Source organism: Triturus cristatus, chromosome 8 (genome assembly GCF_964204655.1).
Source record: "Triturus cristatus chromosome 8, aTriCri1.1, whole genome shotgun sequence".
NCBI lineage: Eukaryota > Metazoa > Chordata > Amphibia > Caudata > Salamandridae > Triturus > Triturus cristatus.
In genome coordinates this window covers 182,943,673-182,963,935 of record NC_140591.1, presented here as the reverse complement: position 1 = coordinate 182,963,935, position 20,263 = coordinate 182,943,673, and the positions used below count along the sequence as shown (strand labels likewise).

The window sequence follows — 20,263 nt, the reverse complement described above, 5'->3', positions numbered from 1 at the left end:
TGTCCTTAAAACTTTGTTTCAAACTGCTGCAACCGATACAGGTGACCACCGCTAGGGGAGATACTGTTATATAGTCTATCCTAAGTGTGTGATCTGCAGCTCATATGCCTCGAACGGAATATGCTACTAACCAGTATGCATCTGTTCTTGGCATGTAGAGCTGCAGAGTCACACACGCCCACCTACCTCCCTGGGACCTGTATCTGTTCCAGCATTGTCTTACTTAGACATCACACATGGATATCTCTCTCTTTTCTACAAACTCCATCATTTCCCATCATGGCGAAAAACAATCCAACAATGGAGTTGATGCCCATGCGCACTGTCGTCCAAGGGAGGAGTCACCTATCTTGTGACCAAAGACTTCTTCCGAAGACAACAACCACGTGCAAGCATCCGAGCCCAACACCAGATGGCGATCTAATATCCTAAGTGTGTGACTCTGCAGCTCTACATGCCAAGAACAGATGCATACTGGTAAGTAGCATATTCCTTCTCAAAGGCATTACTCACCTTTTCCATCCTTTTCCATTTGTGATGCCGCAGTGGGACTTGAATCTGGTTCTTACTTATTTGATGGGCGCTCCTTTTGAGCCGCTTCACAACTGTCCTCTTCGTTTACTGACTTTAGATACTGCTTTCCTGGTTGCCATCACCTCCGCTATGCACGTGAGTGAGCTCCAGGCTCTTTCCTGTAAACCTCCTTTTCTGTCTGTTTATGCCGACAAGGTTGTGCTCCTCACTTGTCCTTCCTTCTTGCCAAAGGTTGTTACTGCCTTCCAAATCGGGCAAGCTATCAACCTGACCACTTTCTTTCAGCCTACGCACCCTTCCAGAGAGGAAGAGAGGCTCCACCGTCTGGACCCAAAACGTGCGCTCTCATTTTACCTGAATCGCACACAACAGTTCCAGGTGGATGATCAGCTCTTTGTTGGCTACATAGGTGCTAAGGAAGGCCGAGCTGTACACAAGAGGACTATCTCCCGCTGGGTCGTCTTGTGTATAAAAGCCTGTTATTCTCTGGCTAAAAAGGAGCCTCCGGGCGACAGCAGCTACTACTACATTGGAACGTGGTGTCCCCCTGCAAGACCTCGGTCAGGCAGCTACGTGGGCCTCGCTGCACACTTTTACTAAGCATTATTGCCTTGACAGCCAAGTTCGTAGATGCGGCTTCTTTGGCCGTTCTGTTCTCCGTGACTTTCTGGTGTGATCTTGGTTCGCAGACCCACCACCGGGGTTGGTATTGCTGGGGTATCTGTTCTAAGGTAAGGAATCTATCACTAACGTGTCTCTTTCGGATGCACAAGTTACTTCCCTTCGGTAACGATATATCTGTAAGAGACATGTAAGAGACATTAGTTATTGATAGATTCTTTACCGCCCCACCCATCCTCCCCGTTCTGCGAACTGATTTCTAGGGTTAAGGTCATTCCTTTCAGGGCTCTAGTTTCAATGCCTCAGTGGTCAGTATCTTGCATGGTTCTGTGTTCCTGGTGCAGAAAGTCGTGTACAAAACTGACGTGGGGTCGTGGTCGCGCCCCAGGCTGTAGAGACACTCGCGGTGCGGGTCCGTCACCGACATCATTTGGGGGGCAAGCCTTGAAAGACTTGAAACCGGGCATTCCTATACACCAGGAGTCAAAGACTCAAAAGAACAGAGAAAAAGTCCCAAAAACTCAGTAAAAAATTGACTGGGGTACCGCTCTTTTAGGATCTGCGCTTGCTAGCGTGGAAAAAGAAAGAACAGAACTGACGTCAGCATGCGAGTACGGCATCTAAGTCGCTGCCGCGACGTCATCCTGGCGACTGTGACGGACGCGGAGCCGCACGATGCCACCTTCCGACGCGCAGGGGTACTGCTGACAAAAACTTTCTGGATCCAGTCAGACGCCTGGCGGTAATTCTAAGGTAAGGAATCTATCACTAACTAATGTCTCTTACAGATATATCGTTACCGAAGGTAAGTAACTTGTGCTTTAAGTTTTATTTTTGTTTTTTAGCTTCATTCAAATTGCCACTCTTTAATTTATGTTTTGAAGGATTGTTTAGATCCATCCCCATAGCACCTGTGCTTTTCAGCTGATATCAAAACAAAACACAACTGTTATTAAGTGTCGTACGCCATCTAATTTTTAGGTAACAATTCTAGAAAACCAAAAGAATATTGAAATTTTCAAGTTGTGCTGCGCCATGTCAAGTTGTGATTTTAGGAACAACCTTGGGTTTTGACTTCAAGGGCAGCAAGGCCAAGTCAATATATAATTTCCAAAACAAAAGAGTTGCCAATGCTGCACAAAGTATCAACACGATACTTCAAATCATGGACTGAACAAAACAGTACCACCAAAAACCACTTTTTCCGTTTGATTTTAATCAACAATTTTAGGGGATCGGTGCTTATTTAACTCATTTTTAAGCACGGTTTTATTTACACAGAAAAAAGCAAAAAACAATACGATATTGATATATACATTTACTACAAAAATATACACGACACTACTACTGGCATACAAGTGTCAATCATACCATACATTCATACTACTCAATCATACTGTGAGACATTTAAGACAAATAATCAATGACAATTTTACAACTTTACACAAAAATAGGGGGCTACCGAAAACATGTTTGCAGCCTAATAATAATAGTTTGAAAATAATTGGGTTGAAATTTGTGCGGTTAGCCCACAGCGGAGAGGTCTACGCGTTTCGAATCCCTCAAGTTGTGGGGATTCTCATCAGGACCAGATGCTCACTATAGGAAGAATACAGAAAAGCTAAATTAGACCAATGAACCCTTATGCACTATACTTTCCTCAACGCTAACCTTGTGCCAGTATCTTACCTTGCAGCCAATGCCACCCGAAGGGAGACTAGCGAGTGTGGAGTATAGACCTTTTCGAGACAGACCTTTAGAAAGACAGAAGAGGGGAGGATTGAATTAATTAAAATGTCGCATAAAGCGCTGGTATGTGTAATGGCGGTGTTAGTCCCAAAGTCACGTCTTACTTGTAAGCCTGTCGATGTCGTGTATCTTACTGCTGGCGTACCTTCGGACTAAATGCCGACTATTGTAGATGATGATTCAAATATCGGAAAAGCTTCAATTGTCGTCTACAAGAGATGAATCAAAAGCGGAATGTAGTGGTTGCGTTATAGTGGCTCAAACAAGCTCGTGAGTCGCTCGTGCAAATATTCTCTTACCTTCCGAGGTAGTTCGAGGAAAATTTTTAACAAGGAACCCGTCGTCCGTGTTTGTACCGCCAATGCAAGTATGGTTCACAGTGCAGCCGGAAGGAAACCGCTTTTATACTTCCTGTCTTTGGTCGTGAGCGGAGTCTGGGATATGTAGTTTATTCGCAGCAAAGCTAATTCAAGAAGTGGAGGACTGCTTGTTCGAGCGGTGATTGCGCTACGATATAAAGGATCATGGGATTTGTAGTTTGCCAACGCGTTGTGTGCAGCTTTATTGATAAAAACAAAACATCATGCCCATGGATATACAGGTACAATGTTAAATGAAGCAAGGGTGTGGTATGGTAAGGCTGTGAAGCGAGTATCATGATAGACATTATTTTGCTGGACAACCGGAAACCGGCGATGTTCTCACAGGCGTAAATTCAAAGGTTGAAAATCTCAGACATTTCATTTAATCCTTCAACAGATGTGTTGAATTTAATTATCAACATCGTTTCTCTTTTCAACAGTTTGGCATCTAAATCGCCTCCTCTGCTATCTGGTGTAACTTTCGAAATTACAGTCCATTTGACATCAGCTTCTGCATGGTTGTTAAGACGCCAATGGTTAACCAAAGGAGCGTTTTGTACATTTTTTCGTATTCTTGATTTGTGCTGTTGGATTCTGAACCTTATTTCCTGGTTTGTTTTACCAATATAGAGTTTGTCACATGGGCATAGTATCCCATATACTACAAATTTAGTTTTGCAATTTGAGAAGGAATCATGTTTCCAATGAATGTTCTGATGAATGAAGTGATTACCTTCCAAAGTGGACTCGCAGCACACACATGTGCCACATTTGTGGTGGCCTTGAATCGGAGGAAGATTAAAAAAGCTTCTCCAGTCCGGGACCTTTGTTTTAGGAAGAGCAGCTCTCACGATCTGATTAGCAATGCTTCTGTCTTTTCTAAAGGCAAACAATGGGGGTTCTTTGAGGGAAGGGTCCAGATTTTTTACAAGGTGCCAGTTTTGGGAGATGATCTTCTTCAGCCTATTGGACGTGGGTGTAAAGGTGGAGACACAGACAATCCTGTCCATTTTCGATTTGTCTCTTCTTTCAAAAAGAACCTCCCGTGGGGTCCACCATGCACGTTTCATAGATCTCTTCAAAAGTTTTTTGGGGTAACCTCTTTCTAAGAGGTTAGTTTTTAATTTTTCTGCATGAAAGAAAAATTCATCCTTGAAAGTGCAATTCCTACGGATTCTTAAAAATTGTCCGTAGGGCAAATTGTCCCTCAGGCTGCGTGGGTGATTGCTGGAATAGAGTAACGCTTTATTTCTGTCGGTTTTTTTCTTGTACAATGTAGATACGAGGTGTCCCTCACTTGGGTAGACTTCAACGTCCAAAAACGGTATTTTAACTTTGGAAAAGTTCAGGCTGAACTTGATGTCCGACTTGATTGCCTTGACAGCCAAGTTCGTAGATGCGGCTTCTTTGGCCGTTCTGTTCTCCGTGACTTTCTGGTGTGATCTTGGTTCGCAGACCCACCACCGGGGTTGGTATTGCTGGGGTATCTGTTCTAAGGTAAGGAATCTATCACTAACGTGTCTCTTTCGGATGCACAAGTTACTTCCCTTCGGTAACGATATATCTGTAAGAGACATGTAAGAGACATTAGTTATTGATAGATTCTTTACCGCCCCACCCATCCTCCCCGTTCTGCGAACTGATTTCTAGGGTTAAGGTCATTCCTTTCAGGGCTCTAGTTTCAATGCCTCAGTGGTCAGTATCTTGCATGGTTCTGTGTTCCTGGCGCAGAAAGTCGTGTACAAAACTGACGTGGGGTCGTGGTCGCGCCCCAGGCTGTAGAGACACTCGCGGTGCGGGTCCGTCACCGACATCATTTGGGGGGCAAGCCTTGAAAGACTTGAAACCGGGCATTCCTATACACCAGGAGTCAAAGACTCAAAAGAACAGAGAAAAAGTCCCAAAAACTCAGTAAAAAATTGACTGGGGTACCGCTCTTTTAGGATCTGCGCTTGCTAGCGTGGAAAAAGAAAGAACAGAACTGACGTCAGCATGCGAGTACGGCATCTAAGTCGCTGCCGCGACGTCATCCTGGCGACTGTGACGGACGCGGAGCCGCACGATGCCACCTTCCGACGCGCAGGGGTACTGCTGACAAAAACTTTCTGGATCCAGTCAGACGCCTGGCGGTAATTCTAAGGTAAGGAATCTATCACTAACTAATGTCTCTTACAGATATATCGTTACCGAAGGTAAGTAACTTGTGCTTTAAGTTTTATTTTTGTTTTTTAGCTTCATTCAAATTGCCACTCTTTAATTTATGTTTTGAAGGATTGTTTAGATCCATCCCCATAGCACCTGTGCTTTTCAGCTGATATCAAAACAAAACACAACTGTTATTAAGTGTCGTACGCCATCTAATTTTTAGGTAACAATTCTAGAAAACCAAAAGAATATTGAAATTTTCAAGTTGTGCTGCGCCATGTCAAGTTGTGAGGCAAATCTTCAGTTTCTGCATTCAGCTGGAAGCAGGTACAACTTTAAAATATTTTCGGTAATGCAATGCACACGGCAATAGTTTAAATCAAAACCGTTAAATATAGTAACAAAATATTCAGTCAGAAAAGGAAATGACAGTATTGAAGCACATATAAAAGTTTGCGACGTATTATAGTTACTGAAAACCAAGTAAAAGTATTAGAACAGTATTTGAGGAGCAGCATTGAAAGGGAAAGAGGGGGGGCTGGGTATCATGTAATTGTTTTGGGCTCTCCAGCATTTTATTTTAAATTTTCAGGCAATTACGACTGTTAATCTCTTTTCATTCTCCTTTATTATGCACTTTACCATTTCTAAATGTTTTGTGGGATATCAGGAAGTATGGCTTCACTTGACCCTCCATCCTTGATCCCCGTGGTCAGAAGCTAAGCTTCTGTGTTTGTGTTTGTGCGTGATAGTTTTCTTTGTACACTTTCTTCTTGACCACCTGTGACCAGTTCAGAAGTGCTGTAAAAGATTCTGCTGATACGGGGGATTATGGATACAGTTATGGTTCTTCTTTTAGACTTCTGATAGGTAGAACTTGCGTCTCTGACTTTTCAGACATCACAGAAACTTATGAACCTGCCTTTCTCTGACTCCTCTCTGGTGGGCACATCTTCCTGCGTATTCCTCACTTTGCCAATACTTTCTGGACACCAGGCTGGAATGCAACACTTTTATTAGCTTCCCAGTGTCAAGTGGTGATGTCGCACAGCTCCAACTATGGTTTTGGCCCATTCCTAAGATGGAATCGGCAAGAGTCAGTTAAATGTTGATATAATTGCCCTTTTTCTGCATCTTTACAATGTAGACCTCTCTAGGTAGATTGTCATGGTTTTCACTGTTGCTTTTGTGAAGTACTTTGCTGTAGGAAGCTGACTCTGTATTGTATTGCATTAAGATAGCGCTTACTACCCCTGATGAGGCGTTGAAACGCTATTGTTGCGAGTAGCACACTACTCCAGAACCCATAAGGATTAGTGGTGAATTAGTATAGTGAAAATATAAAAGTAATTGGAGTGGTGGATATGTTAGTTATTTGAATTGAGAAGGATGGTGTGAGAAGTTGGCCTGATATATGATGTCACTAATTCTAGTGTACACCTTGTATCAGTCCAAACAACCCTTATGGTGATTGGTTGTAAAGTCAACCTTATAGACCAGCTATCCTAGTGGTAGCATGGACAAGAGCAGTCTTAGGCTAAACTCTGAATGGCATGTAAAGCCAGCTGTTATACCATATGTAATCCCTTGAATACCAAATGAAAGGACACCACAACAGATATATATAAAAATAGAATGTATTTATTCTAGGAAAACCCTCAGCACTCTTTATGAGTTTCGAGGTAAGTACAACACAGTCTTATTTAAGCATACATTAAGTCACACAGGTAAGTAATACAGTTAGGCCCTAGGGGCCACGCAAACCATATACTAAGTAAGTGGTATAAGGACCACTGTCACGAACACAGGATAGGCCTAGGCCTAGGGAATCGCTGGGGCTACACTACGCTACCAACAGTTACGAAGAGGGAGGCCCAAGGGATTCAGGTGCAGAGTGGAAACACTCACGCGTAATGCGTAAAAGTCGATAGAATTACTAGCAGTTAGAAATTAACAGTTTTAGGACACTTCTGGTATAGCTAGAAAGTCGAGACTCGGAAACTAGACCCTAGGATTGTCAATACCCTTGTGAGCACCGAAGTACCCAAGTTACCTAGCCCACGGGCTGCGGGTGCATAGGTGTGAACTTGCGGCGGGTTTCGTCGTTGACTTCTATGGATGCCTGAAGGAAAGTTGCTGACAGGCAGTCAGTGAAGAGGGTCCGGTGGATCCCAAGGTGGGGATCAGGAAGGAAGGAACCTGCAAGCAGAAGGGACAGAGTCTAGGTCACCAGCCAGGAGCCGGGAAGGAACCAGGAAGGAACCAGGCGATGTTGTGAAGATGCAGCTGAAGAGGTGAAGCTTGTCGCAGCAGCCACGGGTACCAGGAGACGTCGAGGACGACCAGGACCAGGAGGTGAGCTGTCCCACGAAGGCTCTTGCTGTCGGCGGCGTCGAAGTCGAGTCAGGACCCAACAAGCCTTGGCAAGCGGAACCCACGCAGGATGGAGGACTTGCTTCTGGTGCAGACCAGGAAGGTCTGGGGTGCTTCTCTTTCACAGAGGAGCGGGTGCCAGTCTGGAGGAGCCGGACCAGCAAGATGAAAGTAAAGGTTCGTCGTCGCAGAGGCTACTAGCCAACGGGCCAGCAACCGGACAACACGTCGAGCAACACAGGTGCAGAAGGGCCCCACGCAGAACACGTGAAGTGTGGGGAGCTGGTCTTCTTTGCAGATGGTGCTCGGGAGTGGGGCTTCTCAATTCCCCAAGCACAGCCTCGAGGGAGCCTCGGAAGTTGCGCTAGTCAGTTACTAGCCACTTTTCCCAAGTCGCCGGTCCCACGTCCCTCGTCACCTCCACGGGTCTCAGCTTCGCTGGAGATGTGGATCTGGTTCAGAGGTGTCTGGAAGTCTCGGCGCTGGTCAGTCTCTGCAGTCGTCCCTCGCAGGATTCAGTCGCAAAGCAAGCAGCGGTCGCTGGATGGTGCCTGGTTGCCCAGGGTGGTCACTCCTTGGCCACAAGGGAGATTCTTCAGTCTTCTTCCTGAGGTCGAATGTCGAAGGGAGGGCTCCCAGCTGCAGGAGGTCAGACTCGTGTCTGTGGCAGCAGCATCCATTTTGTGATGCTGAGGCTTTGATCAGAGTTAAACAGCAAAGTAGGATTTTAACATGTCTCTACCTCTAGAGGGGAGGAATAATATCCTCATCACCAGAAATGGTATGGGGGTAGTATTCCAAAGTGTTAGACACCTTACACGACATGTTTTGATAAAGCCAAACCATAGTTACCATAACCGCGAGGATTATAAGGCACTTTAAGAGTATATGGTAGGCGATATCATAGAACAGCTATAAGAACATGGTTCCGAAAGCTGCAGACAGGCTCAGCTCATGCTAGAGCACCATCTCACATGTTACCAAGCACTCTGCCTCCAGGACTGTTAAGGCCTGCCATAGGAGTGCCTTACGGGTTACCCATGTGTCTATATAGAAGGTAGGTATAGGGATACTACACCTAAGCAAGGGGTGATTACACGACCTTGCCCCAGCTGAGTGATCAGCCAGTTGTGTCACAATGGGAGGCCAGCCAGGGGTGGCATAATACATGCTGCAGCCCCTGGTAGGCCTAGGTTACACCTATGCCCTGGGTACCTAAGGTACACTGTACAGGGTCCAATAAGGTGATCCTTACCAATTGGGTTATGTACCTAAAGTACATAGTAGGAATTTAGAGAGAGAACAGCTGGGCTGTGGGTCTGATTAGCAGGCCCACAGCCACATCTAAGTCAAAAACTAGTGAAGCAAAAGCAAAAAGTGGGGGTGAACATAGAAAGCAGACCCTACTCTCCTACAGTCTAAATTTGTTCTTTGGTGCGGAGAGTAGTCTATTGACCCTTTGAGGGCTCGTTTATCTAACATTCTTCAGTTTGCTCTTTCTCTTGCTCAGAAAGGTTTTGCTGTAGCCACTGTGAAGGGATATCTTTCGGCCTTGTCGGCTTTCCTTTCCTTGCCGGATCAACCGTGATTGTTCAAATCACCTATTGTTTTACGATTCCTTAAGGACCTTACAAACAAGTTTCCGCCTACTCCTTTTATTGTACCTCAATGGGACTTAAATCTTATCTTAACTTACTTGATGGGTTCGCCATTCGAGCTCTTACACAAGTGTCCCTTGAGACTGTTGTCTTTCAAAACGGTTTTTCTCATTGCGAGCACCTCGGCAAGGAGGGTAAGTGAGCTTCAAGCTCCGAGTTCAAAACCCCCATTCTTGAACATTCATGCTGAAAGAATGGTACTCAGGACCAGGGCTGCCTTTCTGCCTAATGTGGTAACTCCTTTCCATCTGGGGCAGTCCATTACCCTTCCTATCTTCTATCCTCCCCCTCACCCTTCCAAGGAGGAGGAGCGGCTTCACCGCTTGGACCCTTAAGAGGGCGGTGATCTTCTATCTTGATAGGACTAAAGACTTTCGAGTGGACGACCAGCTCTTTGTGGGCTTTGTTGGCTGCAGGAAAGACAGAGCGGTGCACAAGCGCACCCTTTCCAGATGGATTATCTTATGCATCAAGATATGTTACTTTTTGGCCGGTAAGGAACCTCCAGAGGGTTTAAGGGCTCATTCTACTAGGGCAAAGTCTTCTAAATCTGCCTTGTCCAGAGGTGTTCCTGTGGAGGATATTTGTAGGGCGGCAACTTGGGCCTCCCTCCACACTTTCGCGAAGCATTACTGCTTGGATTCCGAGGTGAGGAGGGACGGTCACTTTGCTCGTTCCGTCCTTCAGGACTTTCTGGTATAGAAGGGTGGACACCCTCCTCCGGGAGTGGGACAGCTGTGGGAATCTTTTCACAAGGTGAGGAATCCACTGGCAGATGTATCCATCAGAAGAACAAGTTACTTACCTTTGGTAACGCTTTTTCTGGTGGATACAGTATCTGCCTGTGGATTCCTCACTGACCCACCCGCCTCCCCGTTGTGCACCCTTGCATACCATAATTCTCATGGTGTTGTTTAAAAAAAAAAACAACAAAAAAATATGTTATTTGTTACTGTCAAAGGCAGTGTGTTATTTCTTTTGCCTTCCTATGTTATCTCTGTAGGAAGGTGGATATCTGACTATGGTTACCCCCAACTTTTTGCCTAGTGTCTAGCTGGTTTTTCGACTTAGTTGGCCTGAGATCCTGCCATTCAGGGTCTCAGGCTGTCTGCTCTCTCTTTAAAATGGACTCCATATACCCTAGGTACATACACACTTGGTAAGGATCACCTTATTGGACCCTGTACAGTGTACCCTAGGTACCCAGGGCATAGGTGTACCCTAGACCTCCCAGGGGCTGCAGCATGTATTATGCCACCCCTGGTCTGGCCTTCCAATCAGACACAACTGGCTGATCACTCAGCTGGGGCAAGGTCGTGTAATCACCCCTTGCTTAGATATAGTATACCTATATCTACCCTTAATATAGACACATGTGTACCTATCAGCCACTCCTATGGCAGGCCTTAACAATCCTGGAGGCAGAGTGCTTGGTAACATGTGAGATGGTGCTCTAGCATAAGCTGAGCCTGTCTGCAGCTTTTGTAACCATGTCCTTATAGCTGTTCTATGATATAGCCTACCATATACTCTTAAAGTACCTTATAATCTTAAACGGTTATGGTAACTATGGTTTGGCTTTATCAAAACATGTCGTGTAAGGTGTCTAGCACTTTGGAATAATACTCCCATACCATTTCTGGTGATGAGGATATTATTCCTCCCTTCTAGAGGGAGAGACATGTTAAAATCCTACTTTGCTGTTTAACTCTCACCAAAGCCTCAGCATCACAAAATGGATGCTGCTGCCACAGACATGAGTCTGACCTCCTGCTGCTGGGAGCCCTCCCAGCCAGGGAGGCCTGGACAATAGGTTTCCTGCTTGGGGAGGTGCTAGCACTCCCTGCCCCACTACTTTAGTGTAGTGGGGCAGGGAGGGCTGAAAGGAATGAGACATGCCTGGGGCACACAAGGTGCTCCATGCATAGTCCAGTTCAAACCGGTGCTGGGGCACTCCAGCCCCAGCTCTGGCGCGAAACTGGACAAAGGAAAGGGGGTGTAGCCCCTCCCCTTCCTGGTCCCACCCATAGGAGGGACCTTGCAGGTGGACCAGCCCACTAGCCCAGTATATTAGTAGCTAGTTGGACCCTGCTAAAGTAGATTATCCTGAACCTGCAACTTGAACAGAAACTCTGGACCTTCGACATTCGACGAAAGAAGAAGACTGAAGAATCTCCCTTGTGGCCAAGGAGTGGCTACCCTGTGCAAACAGGCACCATCAAGAGACTACCCTTTGCTTTGCTGAAGTTCTACGAGGGACCGACTGCAGAGCCTTGACTTCCAGACTTCTCCGACCCTGATCCACAGCTGAGCGGAGATCCGTGGAGGCGACGAGAGACGTGGGGCCGGCTACCTGGGAAAAGTGGCGAGTATCTTCCAGCGCAGCTTCTGAGGCACCCTCGAAGTTGTGCACCGGGGATTGAGAAGCCCCAACCCCAAGCATCATCTGCACCGAAGATCAGCCCCCCACACTCCACAAGTCCTGCGTGGGGCCCTTCTGCATTTTCCTGCTTCCCGCGTCTGTCCGGTTACTTGCCCGTTGGCTAGTAACCTCTGTGACGACACACCTTTGAATTTCCACTGCTGGTTTGGCTCCTCCAGACTGGCTCCTGCTCCTCTGTGAAAGAGAAGCACCCCAGACCTTCCTGGTCTGCACCAGAAGCAAGTCCTCCATTCTGCGTGGGTTCCGCTTGCCAAGGCTTGGTGAGTCCTAGTCCAACTTCGACGCCGCCGACAGCAAGAGCCTTCGGGGGACAGCTCGCCTCCTGGTCCTGGTCGTCCTTGACGTCTCCTGGTACCCGTGTCTGCTGCGACAAGCTTCACCTCTTCACCTGCATCTTCACGACATCGCCTGGTTCCTTCCTGGTTCCACGTGGTCACTGGCTAGTGACCCAGACTCTGTCCCTTCTGCTTGCAGGTATCCTTCCTTCTTGATCCCAGCCTTGGGATCCACCGGACACTCTTCACTGACTGCCTGTCAGCATCTTTCCTTCAGGCATCCATAGGAGTCGACGACGAAACCCGACGCAACTTCACACCTATGCACCCGCAGCCCGTGGGCTAGGTAACTTGGGTACTCCGGTGCTCATCAGGGTATTGACTATCCTAGTGTCTAGTTCTCAAGTCTCGACTTCCTAGTTGCTCCAGAAGTGTCCTAAATCTTATTATTTCTGAACTGTACTATTTCTATCGATTATACGCATTACGCGTGAGTGTTTCCACTCTGCACCTGAATCCCGTGGGCCTCCCACTTCCTAACCTTTGGTAGTATAGTGTAGCCCCAGCGATTGCCTAGGCCTATCCCATTTCCGTGACAGTGGTCCTTATACCACTTACTTAGTATATGGTTTGCGTGGCCCCTAGGGCCTAGCTGTATTACTTACCTGTGTGACTTAATGTATGCTTGAATAAGACTGTGTTGTACTTACCTCGAATCTCATAAAGAGTGCTGAGGGTTTGACTAGAATAAATACACTATTTTATATATATTTCATTTGGTATTCAAGGGGTTACAAATGGTATAACAGCTGGCTTCACATGCCATACAGAGTTTAGCCTAAGACTGCTCTTGTCCATGCTACCACTAGGATAGCTGGTCTATAAGGTTGACTTTACAACCAATCACCATAAGGGTTGTTTGGACTGATATAAGGTGTACACTAGAACTAGTGACATCATACATCAGGCCAACTTCTCACAATCTCCACACTGTGTGTGTTGCTTTGTATATTATGTACTGTGTATATATTGCTGTCAGTCCGTCCGTGTGCCTCGAAGGCACTGAAAAAAGGGCGGAACTGACGTCATCACGCCGACTAGGTCTTCTTATGGATCCGGTGATGTCAGCTGAGCCGCGTTCGGAGCCGTGTCTCTGTGACGTCGTCTTCGACCTCATTGGCGTGGAGTGCTACAAAAGTTTCCGAATGGTGCTGGCGCAGGGGATATTCACAAGGTGAGGAATCCACACTACTGTATCCACCAGGAAAAGCGTTACCGAAGGTAAGTAACTTGTTCTTCTGCTCCTCGGGACAAGGAATCGAAGAAATTGGAGCAGTTTGGGAAAAAGATTTTCACTTCTGCCAGTTCCGGGTTGCAGGCTGCGAATACTGCGTGCCTGTTGGGCCTCTATTCACATTCTGTGTGGGACACCGTGGCACAGGTGCTGCCTCAGTGCCCTTTGGAAGCTCTGGCGGTGCTCTACCAGGCCATTACCGAAGGGAGAGATGCTGCTAAATTCACTATCCGTTGTGGACTTAACACAGCAGATTCCCTCGGCAGGGCACTTTCCACGACGGTGGCGCTCCGCCGTTACGCTTGGCTCAGAACTACTGGCTTCTCCGGGAATGTCCAGAACACTTTGTTGGACATGCCCTTTGATGACACACGCCTCTTTGGTGACAAGGCAGATAGCACCCTGGAACGCTTGATGGACTTTCTGGCTATGGCCCAGTCCTTAGGTCTCGCCACCAATGCGTACACCCTCGGGGTCTGCTTTTCGCTCATTTCGAGGTCAGGGTCAAGGTGCCCAAGCACGTTCCTTTTAGAACCGCCGACAAGCGCAGCCGCAGTCTCAGCACAGCCGCGGTCGTGGGGCCCGCCCTGGTGGGTCCTGAGGCCAGCAGGCGGGTCACTCCACCACCGCCCCTGCCACCACTGCCTCAAAACCTTCCTAGTCCGGTGTTTCAGGCCCACCAGACGCCAGTGGACAGCAGGATTCGCCATCACCTCCCCCACTGGCGCACCATCACTTCGGACAGGTGGGTTCTGCAGATAGTCTGAAGAGGATACTCCCTACCCTTCGAGTCTACCCCTCCAGCCATGCCACCTCAGTACCACCGCATGTCGGGGGATCACTTGGCACTTCTCCAGCAGGAAGTTGCGGCCCTCTTGGCGAAGGGGGCCATCGAGCGCGTTCCAACGCCAGAAGTAGGTCGTGGTTGTTACTCCCACTGCTTCTTGGTTCCAAAGGAGGACAAAGGTCTGCGCCCTATCTTAGACCTCCGGAACGTCAATCGCTTCAAGTTCAAGATGCTCACGCTTGCTCAGGTCTTGTCTGCCCTAGACCCGCAAGACTGGCTGGTAGCATTGGACTTGCAGGATGCTTATTTTCCCATCCCCATCCTGCCAGCCCACCGGCGTTACCTACGGTTCATGGTGGGCCACGAGCACTTTCAGTTCCCCATGCTCCCTTTCGGCCTTACCAGCGCCCCTCGGGTGTTCACGAAAGTGATGGCGGTAGTCGCAGCTCATCTGCGTAGATCAGGGGTTTCAGTCTTCCCCTATCTCGACAACTGGCTGTTGAAGGCGGGCTCGCCCCAGGCTGTCGTCTCCCACCTCCAGACTATGGCCGACCTCCTGCATTTGCTGGGGTTTTCCATCAACGTGCTGAAGCTGGACCTGATTCCCTCTCAGAAGCTCCTCTTCATCGGAGCGGTTCTAGATAAGGCATAGTTTTGTTTTATCCTCCCGAACAGCGAGTCCGGGACATTCAGGCTATGATTCCGATCTTTCGGCCCTGGTCCTGGGTTTCGGTCAGGAAGACCCTGACATCCTCCGTGGGCGTGACGTCAGCGAGGTCACATAAGCCCCACCCCAGCGCGCTGACGTCAGTTTTCTTCTTTTCCGCGTGCAACGCGGATCCGGATCGTGTTCCTGGCTTGTTTCAGGCCTTCTTTTTCCGCTTTGAGCGTTTTTCTTGAGACCAGTATGTAAATGTCTTCGGGCTTCAAGATGTGCTCGTCTTGCATGTGCCAGATGTCGGCGACAGATCCTCACCCCATGTGCATGTGGTGTTTGGGGGAGCACTACGACTCCAAGGACTGCGAGGCGTGTCAGCAAATGAAGGCAAAGTCCCGGCGGGAGCACCGGTTGAAACTCCTTTCAAAAACAACAGTTGATGGACAGAATGCAGAACAATGTCATACATTCACCCCAGTACAGAGAACTGGGCCTAAATCCATCGTTTTTTTGCTCACCATGCCGTTCCAGTTTGAACCCAGCCATATGCAAATCAGTCTTGACCCTGTGCCTCATGGGAACAGTCCAGCCCGAACTTCCAAGCCAGGTCCTCCCTGGACTGGAAACAAGCATTCTAGGACCGGTTTCAGGAAAGACCATGGCCTGGCAGTTCGGTTCTGAACTGGGGTGGCGTGGTGAGCAATATAACGATGAATTAAACCCAGATCTGTGACTGAGGGTGAATGTTTGACAATGTTCAACATTCCGTCCATCATCTTTGTGTTGCATTTTCAACCTAAGTTGTAAGGGTGTGCTCACTACGCCACTGGAGTCAAGCTATCCTAGCTGATGAGGACTTGAACCTGGTTCTCACATACTTAATGTGCACTCCCTTTGAGCCTCTTCATAACTGTCCTTTGCAGTTATTGACTTTGAAAGCTGTCTTCCTCGTGGCCATCACCTCCGCTAGGCGTGTGTGTGAGCTCCAGGCTCTTTGGTGTAAACCTCCTTTCCTGGCGATTCATCTGGACAAGGTTGTGCTTCGACCACTTCCCTCCTTTCTACCGAAAGTAATCTCTTCCTTTCATCTCGGGCAAACTGTCACTCTGCCCACTTTCTTTCCGCCTCCGCATCCTTCAAGAGAGGAAGAGAGGCTCCACCGTGTGGACCCAAAACGTGCGCTTTCATTCTATCTCAACCGTACACAACAGTTCCGGGTGGATGACCAGCTCTTTGTTGGTTACGTGGGCGCCAAGAAAGTCTGAGCTGTGCACAAGCGAACTATCTCCCATTGGGTTGTCTTATGCATTACTCTCTGGCTAAAAAAGAACCTCCGGTTGGGCTGCGCGCCCATTCTACCAGGGCGACAGCCGCTACTACGTCATTGGGATACTGTGTCCCCCTGCAAAATATCTATCTGATAGACTACTAGCCGCAGCTGCCTTAATGTAGAATTATCCCCTGGCGTGAGACTGGATCTGGAATTTTGTTTTGCCACAGCATCTCTGTGCGCCGGAGGCGGTACCACGCAACTCTGCCCTGACGTCGTCCGCGGACGTGATGTCAGCAAGGTCACATAAGTCCCACCCCGGCACGCTGACGTCAGTTTCCTTCTTTTCTGCGTACTACGCGGATCCGAAGTGAGTTTCCTTGACCTGTTTTCAGGCCTCTTTTAACACCTTTGCGTTGGGAACAGTGTGCAATGCCTTCGGGTTTCAAGATGTGTGCTTCTTGTGCCCGTCAGATGTCGGCGACGGACCCTCACCCTATTTGTATGTGGTGTTTGGGCGAACATCATGATTCTACGGACTGCAATGCTTGTCAGCATCTCAAACCGAAGTCCCAGCGGGAGCGCCGGATGAAATTGCTTTCGGCCCGCTTGTCCAGATCGGTCTCGTCCCAGCGTCCGTCCCCTTCCTCGGAAGGGTCCCGAAGCCGCTGATTCCGGCTGCGGCATCGTCCTTCACCGAGGCCCCGTAGGCGTCGCTCGCCCGTCAGTAAGTCCAGCCGCTTGTCACCGAGGCCCTGTCCTCATTCTGCAGGGGGCGCGGGTTCCTCTTGGCACGTGCACCCTCGCCAGTCGCCACCCTATCCACCGTTTCCTGGCGTTGGGGAGACAAGGGCCCAAATGAAGGCCTATGCTACGGCTCTGCAGGCTTCTTTTGGCCCTCCTCCTCTTCCTGAGACGTCTGCGAATCCCTCGCCGTGCGCGGGGCTTTCTGCGGATTCGCCGGCGAGTTCAGGTTTTGGAGGTGTGGTGTCATCGAGGTGCGGCCATACGGGGTTCCCCTCTTTGACCCACGGCGTCCCTGCCTCGCCGCAAAACCCCGCGGGGTTCCATGTGGTGTCGCAGGAGGTCGCCGGGACTCACGGCTCGACCCCGAGTCCTCCTCGGTCTTCTGGGCAGACAGCTGTCTTACCGGAGGCCGAGCCGACGCCTTTCCGGCGCCTACGGCCCTGGCGGCGTGGCGGGTTGAGGCCGGGACTAGGGGTGCCTCCCCGAGTCCCTCTTGGTCCTTTGCACAGGCTGCTGCCTCGTCGGAGGTCGAGCCGGCGCCTTTTCGGCGCCGTTCATTGGCCTTTCTCCTATGAGGCACGTGGTGGTGGAGGTCGACTCGGCACCACTGGTGCCCATGGCGGATTCCCAGGTGCCGTCCCGACGTCGGATCGCCGACTCTTCTCCGGATGTCCCTTCCTCTCCAGAGGATTGTCATCTCCTTGTCTCCTCTTCACCGGAGACTGGACGCCGCATCGTTAACTTTTCCCTGGCGGCTTCCAGGGCAGGTTCTATGCCGTCCTTGCGTCCACAGCCTGCGGACCTGCTCTCCCGCACCTTGCAGTTGATTGCCCCGCACTATTCTTCACCTTCTCCGGAGACACCTCCGGACCCTCACTCGTCCATGGGTCTTCCATACTCCAGGGGCTGGCCGTTTCTTCCTCCAGCATGGCACGGGGAAGGGCGGCTTTGTTTGCAACCTTCGCCCACGGAAGAGTTGCTCTCCTCCCCACGACGCCCTACGGAGGCGAGTGTTGCCTTTATCTGATAGAGACTACTAACCGCAGATTCCTTAACGTAGAATTATCCCCAGGCGTGAGTCTGGACCCTGAAAGCTTTCTTGCCCAGCATCTCTGCGCGCCGGGGGGCGGCACCACGCGACTCCGCCCCGACGTCCTCTGTGGGCGTGACGCCAGCGAGGTCACGTAAGCCCCACCCCAGCGCGCTGACGTCAGTTTTCTTCTTTTCCGCGTGCAACGTGGATCCGGATCGTGTTCCTGGCCTGTTTCAGGCCTTCTTTTTCCGCTTTGAGCGTATTTCTTGAGACCAGTATGCAAATGTCTTCGGGCTTCAAGATGTGCTCGCCTTGCACGCGCCAGATGTCGGCGACAGATCCTCACCCCATGTGCATGTGGTGTTTGGGGGAGCACCACAACTCCACGGACTGCGAGGCGTGTCAGCATATGAAGCCAAAGTCCCGGCGTGAGCACCGGTTGAAACTCCTTTCAAAAACAGTTGATGGACAGAATGCAGAACAATGCAATACATTCACCTCAGTACAGAGAACTGGGCCTAAATCCATCATTTTTTTGCTCACCATGCCGTTCCAGTTTGAACCCAGCCATATGCAAATCAGTCTTGACCCTGTGCCTCATGGGAACAGTCCAGCCCGAACTGCCAAGCCAGGTCCTCCCTGGACTGGAAACAAGCATTCTAGGACCGGTTTCAGGAAAGACATGGCCTGGCAGTTAGGTTCTGAACTGGGGTGGCGTGGTGAGCAATATAACGATGAATTAAACCCAGTTCTGTGACTGGGGGTGAATGTTCGACAATGTTCAACATTCCGTCCATCATCTTTGTGTTGCATTTTCAACCTAAGTGGAAAGGGTGTGCTCACTACGCCACTGGAGTCAAGCTATCCTAGCTGATGAGGGCTGAAAGCCCGAAACCGGTCCTAGAATGCTTGATTTCTGTCCAGTAAAGACATGGCCTGGCAGTTCGGTCTGGACTTCCCATGAGGCACAGGGTCAAGACTGATTTGCATATGGCTATGTCTGAACTGGGGTGGCGTGGTGAACAAAATAACGATGGATTAAATCCAAATCTGTGACTGGGGGTTAATGTTTGACAATGTTCAAAATTCTGTCCATCATCTTTTTGTGATGAAACTCCTTTCGGCACACATGTCCAGGTCGGAGCCAGCGCAGCGCCCTTTCCCTACTGAAGGCTTCAAGACCCGCAGCTTATGTCTCCGACATCGTCCCTCTCCCAGGCCGCAAGGGCAATGCTCACATGTTGGTAAGTGTCGCAGTTTTTCCCCGAGGCCCGGTCCCCTGCCTGTTGGGGGCGCGGGTTCTCTGCGGGTGGTGCGGCCCCGCGCGTCGCCACCCTATCCGCCGTTCCCTGGCGCAGGGGTGACCAGAGCCCAGATGGAGGCCTATGCGGCGACCTTGCAGGCCTCTTTGGCTCTTCCCTCTTCTCCTTGTCTTCCTGAGACATCTTTGGATCCCTTGCCGCGTGCGGGGACTTCTGCGATGTCGCCGGCGGCTCAGGCGCCGACAGGTTCGGCTTCAGGTTCTGAAGTTGTGGTGCCGTCAGGGTGCGGCCCTTCGGGGTTCCCTCCTTCGGACCACAGCGCCTCTGCCTCGCCGCAAACCCCGGCGGGGGTCCCTGTGATGTCGCGGGAGGCTGCCGGGGCTCGGTGCGTGTCCTCGAGTACCCCTCGGTCCTCTGGGCAGGCAGCGGCCTTGTCCGAGGCTGAGGTGACGCCGCTCAGGTGCCGGCGGCTGCTGGCCCTGGCGGTGCCGCAGGGGCCGGCTTGGGGTTCGGCATGTCCCCGGGCCCCCCTCGTCCCTCCACGCAGGCGGCTGCCTTGTCGAAGGTCGAGTCGACGCCTTTTCGGTGCCGTTCCTTAGCCACCCCGGCTCCGACCCGGCCTCGGTCTTCTGCGCCGCTCGTTATGGCACAGGTCGTTCTGGCGTCCGCTTCGGCGCCGGTCGACGTTGACCTGATGCCGGTGGCAGACTCTACAGCGCCAGGCCGACGTCGGGTCGTTGATTTGTTTTCGGACACCCCCTCTTCTCCAGAGGATCGGCGGTTATTGTTCTCATCTTCTCCGGATATGGGTCGCCGCGTCGTGGCTTTTTCCGTGACGTCCTCTAAGGACGGCTCTTTGCCGTCACCGCGCTCGCAGTCTTCGCCAGAGGCGCCTCAGGTTCCCCATTCATCGGTCCACCTTCCCCCTTTCTGGGCTTGGCCTTTCATTTCTCCGGTTGGGCTGGGGGACGGCCGCCTTAGCTTGCAGCCGTGGCCCACGGAAGAACTGATTTCCCCACCGTGGGCCCGTACGGAGGCGAGTGCTGCCTTCG

At 50.2% G+C, this 20,263-nt stretch overlaps 1 protein-coding gene across 3 annotated transcripts in view; it reads left to right on the top strand.

The window, feature by feature from the left end:
• Positions 1 to 20,263, top strand: part of LOC146801785 (E3 ubiquitin-protein ligase TTC3-like) — a 1,762,960-nt gene that overhangs the window by 1,392,420 nt on the left and 350,277 nt on the right. For all 3 annotated transcript variants that reach the window (XM_085621278.1, XM_085621277.1, XM_085621276.1), the window contains exon 39: positions 5,635 to 5,738. In XM_085621278.1, the coding sequence (XP_085477404.1) occupies positions 5,635 to 5,738 (104 nt within the window). The remainder of the gene's footprint in view (positions 1 to 5,634; positions 5,739 to 20,263) is intronic.